We start from the raw sequence: 4974 nt of genomic DNA, 5'->3' as shown, positions 1-4974 counted from the left end.
TGTGGACTGTCGTCCCCCTTCAGGTCCAGGTCTTTGTGGGCGGAGCTTATCTGAGAGTACAGCGGGTCCAGACTCTTCATGGCTCTGGACACGCCCCCTGAGGTCTGGACAGGAAATTAACAGGTCAGTCAGGTGGGTCACTTCCTGTCATTTATTCACACCTGATAGAAAATCAAACATGGAGGACAGACCTTGTTGCCATGGCAGTGAGAGCATCCTTTCCTCCTGTGTCTGCTGATCTTTGCCTCATCCGACCAATCACAGTCCTGGAACACAAACAGTCTTTATCCGACCAATCGCAGCCCTCCATGTGTGTTTTCAGACCTTGTAGTAAACTAACACTAAGCTATTTTATCAAGTTTTCCTTTTAGTGAAATACTGGGTAAATGTAATGTCCTTAATTCGACCAATCACAGCCCTTCTGTTAGTGTTTTCAGACCTTGTAGTTCCTGTGGGCGTCCATCTTCCTCCTCTGGCGCCGGCTCGTCATTGGTTGGATCTTAAGCCCCTCCTCTTCCTCCTCCAGCTCTGGGAGCGTCACTTCCTCAAAGCCGCAGCTGGTTCCGCCCCCTAACACGAGGCCGCCTCCCTCCCCGCCGTCCGACCCGCCTCCTCCGTCCTCCGGCCAATGAGCTTCTTCGAATTGTCCTGGGCGGGCCGGAGGGGGGCGGAGCTCGTCGAAAAACACCCAGAATTCAGTCTGAAGATGGGTGTGGCCTTTCAGCAGCGCAGACATCTGAGCCTTCAGCTGAAACACAAACAGGCTGATCAATATCGTCAATAATAATAATAATTAAAGCTGTAAGCAGCGATGACGGGCCCTGGCCTTCTTGCAGTCGGGGGTACTAACAGCCACCTACAGGAAGTTGTTCCTCCATAACTTGTGCATCGTTTTAGCTATCAAAATTCTTTTCATAACTTTTAGTCACGAGGGTCCTCCGAGTCTATGTCCAGGTTTTCGTGCAGATTGGACTCACGGCCCAGGAGGAGTTAGACAGAGTATGATTCCCATATATCGCTATGTGGCTAATTAATAAAAAACATTCTAACAGCGCCATCTAAAGGCCGATTCACTCTAAATTTGGCATGGATGCTCAAGCCCCTTTACTGAACAACTGTGTCATGTTTGGTGTCAACTGGAATAAATCTTGGTAAGATACGCAACTTCCTGTTTCGACAGCCCCCTACAGGAAGTTGGTCCTCTGTAACTTGCGTATTGTGTTAGCTATCAAAATTCTTTTGATAACTTTCTGTCATGAGGGTCCTCCGAGTCAAACTCCACACAGAAAGGCCCGGAACGACCTGGATTTGAACCCAGAACCTTCTTGCTGTGAGGCAGAAGTGCTAACCACTGAGCCACCGTGCTGCCTAGGTTGCATCTTGGCGAGAGTTGGGCAGCCAGAGGGATGGAGGGAGAGGCTTTAGTAAGGTGTTGTGTGCGTTACCTCTGTGATGCTGTTTGGACTCAGGTCCGGACCGGTCTGCAGAGCTTTGATGATCTTCTGATAATGTGACGGATTATCTCCAAAACTGATCTCCAGCTGGCGCAGGAAACGCCGACTACGTTCAAACGCCTGCTGCTCCTCAAACTGCACACGGGACAGAGAGTTCCCCCGGGGGGGGGGTTAGGAGGAGTCAGTCACTCTATCAGCCAAACACAAGCTGTGGATGGGTTTTACAGCTTTCATCTACAATGTACCAACTTAGCATAAAAACAAAAAAAGCAACGAAAAAGCAACGAAAACATGAAAAAGAGCAACAACATTTTTTGGGGAAAAAGTGCCAAAAAATGGAGCAAAAAAACATCGAAAAATGCACCAAAAACAGCTGACCTGTAAACAGACCTGTGTTCAGCGTCATTAAAAACAAATACGTCTCCCCCCCCACAAAGCTCCTAAGGCCTCCTGCACGCTGGCTGCGTGGTGTGAGCGTGGCGTTTCTGTTGCGTTTTCTGTCTTTCCACACCAGAAAGGTGTCTGACGCGGCGCTGCTGCTGCTAGCCTTGTCTGGACACATGGATGTTACCATGGGAGCCAAAATATAAATGGACACCCCACACAGCTGACAAGCTCACGCCACGCAGCTGACGCGATCACGCCACGCAGCTGACACGCCACGCAGCTGACACGCCACGCAGCTGTCCCGCTCACGCCACGCAGCCGACACGATCACGCCACACAGAGACACGCCACACGCGCTCACCCCACACAGCCGACACGATCACACCACGCAGCCGACACGCTCACGCCACGCAGCCGACACGATCACGCCACGCAGCCGACACGATCACGCCACACAGAGACACGCTCACGCCACACAGCTGACACGCTCACGCCACGCAGCCGACACGATCACGCCACACAGAGACACGCTCACGCCACACAGCTGACACGCCACACAGCTGACACGCCACACGCGCTCACCACACACAGCCGACACGCTCACGCCACGCAGCCGACACGCTCACGCCACGCAGCCGACACGCTCACGCCACGCAGCCGACACGCTCACGCCACGCAGCCGACACGATCACGCCACGCAGCCGACACGATCACGCCACACAGCTGACACGCCACACACGCTCACCCCACACAGCCGACACGATCACGCCACGCAGCCGACACGCTCACCCCACACAGCCGACACGCTCACGCCACGCAGCCAGTGTGCAGGAGCCCTAACAGACAGTTATTTTGGCTGGGAAACATCTGTAAACATCTGGTTTCTGCCTACCAGTCCACACTGCAGCGCCTGCTCTGGATGCAGAAAGGCGGCGAAGTCTCGCAGCAGGTCCGTCCGCTCTCCCAGGACGCAGCGCAGCTTCCTGAACAACGACATCACTTCCTGTCCGCCGCCCAGCTGCTCAAAGTCGTTGAGCAGAGACACAAACTCCTCTACCTGCCCAGGTACGTCCTGCAGCGCCTCACGCACCTGAAGACACATGGGAGGGATGTTACGACACCCAAAATCTAGTTTATTTATCTATCTGCTGCAGACACACAGTCAAAGACCGTCAGTTATCCAAAAGGGCTATTTAATGTAGGAGAGAAACTGACGTTCTGAGGGACAGAATCACAGCCACAGATTACTTCTGATTTACAGAAACTCTTTACAACGAAACAGAAATGTTGTACGTGTCTCACCCTGTTGACTGTAGGGTGGATGTTGTGCGTGTCTCACCCTGTTGACTGTAGGGTGGATGTTGTGCGTGTCTCACCCTGTTGACTGTGGGGTGGATGTTGTGCGTGTCTCACCCTGTTGAGGGTGGATGCTGTGCGTGTGGGTGGATGTTGTGCGTGTCTCACCCTGTTGAGGGTGGATGTTGTGCGTGTCTCACCCTGTTGAGGGTGGATGTTGTGCGTGTCTCACCCTGTTGACTGTAGGGTGGATGTTGTACGTGTCTCACCCTGTTGAGGGTGGATGTTGTGCGTGTCTCACCCTGTTGAGGGTGGATGTTGTACGTGTCTCACCCTGTTGAGGGTGGATGTTGTACGTGTCTCACCCTGTTGACTGTAGGGTGGATGTTGTACGTGCCTCACCCTGTTGACTGTAGGGTGGATGTTGTACGTGCCTCACCCTGTTGAGGGTGGATGTTGTACGTGTCTCACCCTGTTGACTGTAGGATGGATGTTGTACGTGTCTCACCCTGTTGAGGGTGGATGTTGTGCGTGTCTCACCCTGTTGAGGTAGCTCTGGGCGAACGCCACGTCTTTGCTCTCTCTGTGCGGGTCGTTGTTGACGAGGTTTTCGTCATACAGCAGTAAGAGTTTAGCGGCGTCTTTACTGTGGCGCTCCTGACGGCTTTTCCTCAGACCGCGGAGAGGACGGCTTCGACCTGCGGGGGGGCGACACACACGTTAGAACACACAGAAAAAGACACACACACACGGTCAAGAACAGAGAGAAACAGAACGCACCTCGTCCCCGTCCCAGACAGCGTCCTCCGGCTCCTCCTCGGGGTGTCTCCTCTCCCGCTGGTGTCTCCTCGTCTCCTCCCTCCTTGCTGCCCCGCCCATCTCCAGACTCCTCCCCTTTAGGCCCCTCCTCTTCCTCCTCCTCCTCCTCTTCCTGAGAGGTGGGGGAGTGGTCTTCCTCAGAGTCTCCATCTGCACAGAGACGCCGCTCGGCCGCCAGCCATGTCAGCTGCTTCATTGTCTCCTGGAGAGAGACAGAGAGACAGACAGACAGAGACAGACAGAGAGAGAGACAGACAGACAGAGACAGAGAGACAGACAGAGAGAGAGACAGAGAGAGAGAGAGACAGACAGACAGAGAGAGAAAGAGACAGAGAGACAGACAGACAGAGAGCGAGACAGAGAGACAGACAGAGAGACGAGGTTAATATTAATGTGTGTGTTTGTGTGTGTATGCACCAATCACCACGTGGGGTAATTGCTGCAGCAGTTAGCTCCTCTGTGATTGTGATTCAGAGGTTACCAGACCTGCAGAGGCTGACTAAAGGTCTCAACGGTGCAATAGTCCAGTCTTTGTGGTGGGTATACTTCCTACTCGCCCGTCCCAGAGCAACAACCCCCTGCCTATTTTGTAACGTTAGAGTCTGTAGTTTCTGTAACGTTGTCTGTAAAGGCCCTGACAGACCAACCCGATTATCAGCCGTAGGACAGTCTGGCGAGGTCGGTGACTTGAGTCTGTTCGGTGTGTTCGTGCCGTCGACAATCAGAGGAGCCGTCGGCCTTCATTTTGCCCGATTTGACATGTTGAATAAGAAGGTGGGCAGTCGGACTCAATGACCAATCTGATTGGTGGAGTGCTAACCCAGAAATGACGAGCGGGACTAGAGTCTCTTAAAATCAGTGTCAGAAACTGGGTCTCAAAGCGCCTACTTGCACACTTCAAATCAGTGACCGTCAGCAGAGGTCGGTGACCATCAGCAGAGGTCAGTGACCGTCAGCAGTGGTCAGTGACCATCAGCAGAGGTCAGTGACCGTCAGCAGTGGTCAGTGACCATCAGCA

General features: G+C 53.4%; 1 protein-coding gene across 1 annotated transcript in view; it reads right to left on the bottom strand.

The window, feature by feature from the left end:
- LOC144514420 (uncharacterized) overlaps positions 1-4182 on the bottom strand; it is a 7900-nt gene extending 3718 nt beyond the window's left edge. The window contains exons 1-7 of the mRNA XM_078245543.1: positions 3918-4182; positions 3678-3835; positions 2734-2931; positions 1446-1589; positions 440-748; positions 192-266; positions 1-104 (exon numbers count right to left, since the gene is read on the bottom strand). The exon at positions 1-104 is cut by the window's left edge and continues 5 nt beyond it. Coding sequence (XP_078101669.1) covers positions 1-104; positions 192-266; positions 440-748; positions 1446-1589; positions 2734-2931; positions 3678-3835; positions 3918-4152 — 1223 coding nt within the window. The 5' untranslated portion in view covers positions 4153-4182. The remainder of the gene's footprint in view (positions 105-191; positions 267-439; positions 749-1445; positions 1590-2733; positions 2932-3677; positions 3836-3917) is intronic.
- Positions 4183-4974: the final 792 nt, after the last annotated feature.

This window comes from Sander vitreus, unplaced genomic scaffold (genome assembly GCF_031162955.1).
Source record: "Sander vitreus isolate 19-12246 unplaced genomic scaffold, sanVit1 ctg584_0, whole genome shotgun sequence".
NCBI lineage: Eukaryota > Metazoa > Chordata > Actinopteri > Perciformes > Percidae > Sander > Sander vitreus.
The sequence above is the reverse complement of the archived record's forward strand: the minus strand, read 5'-3'. Positions and strand labels throughout refer to the sequence as shown.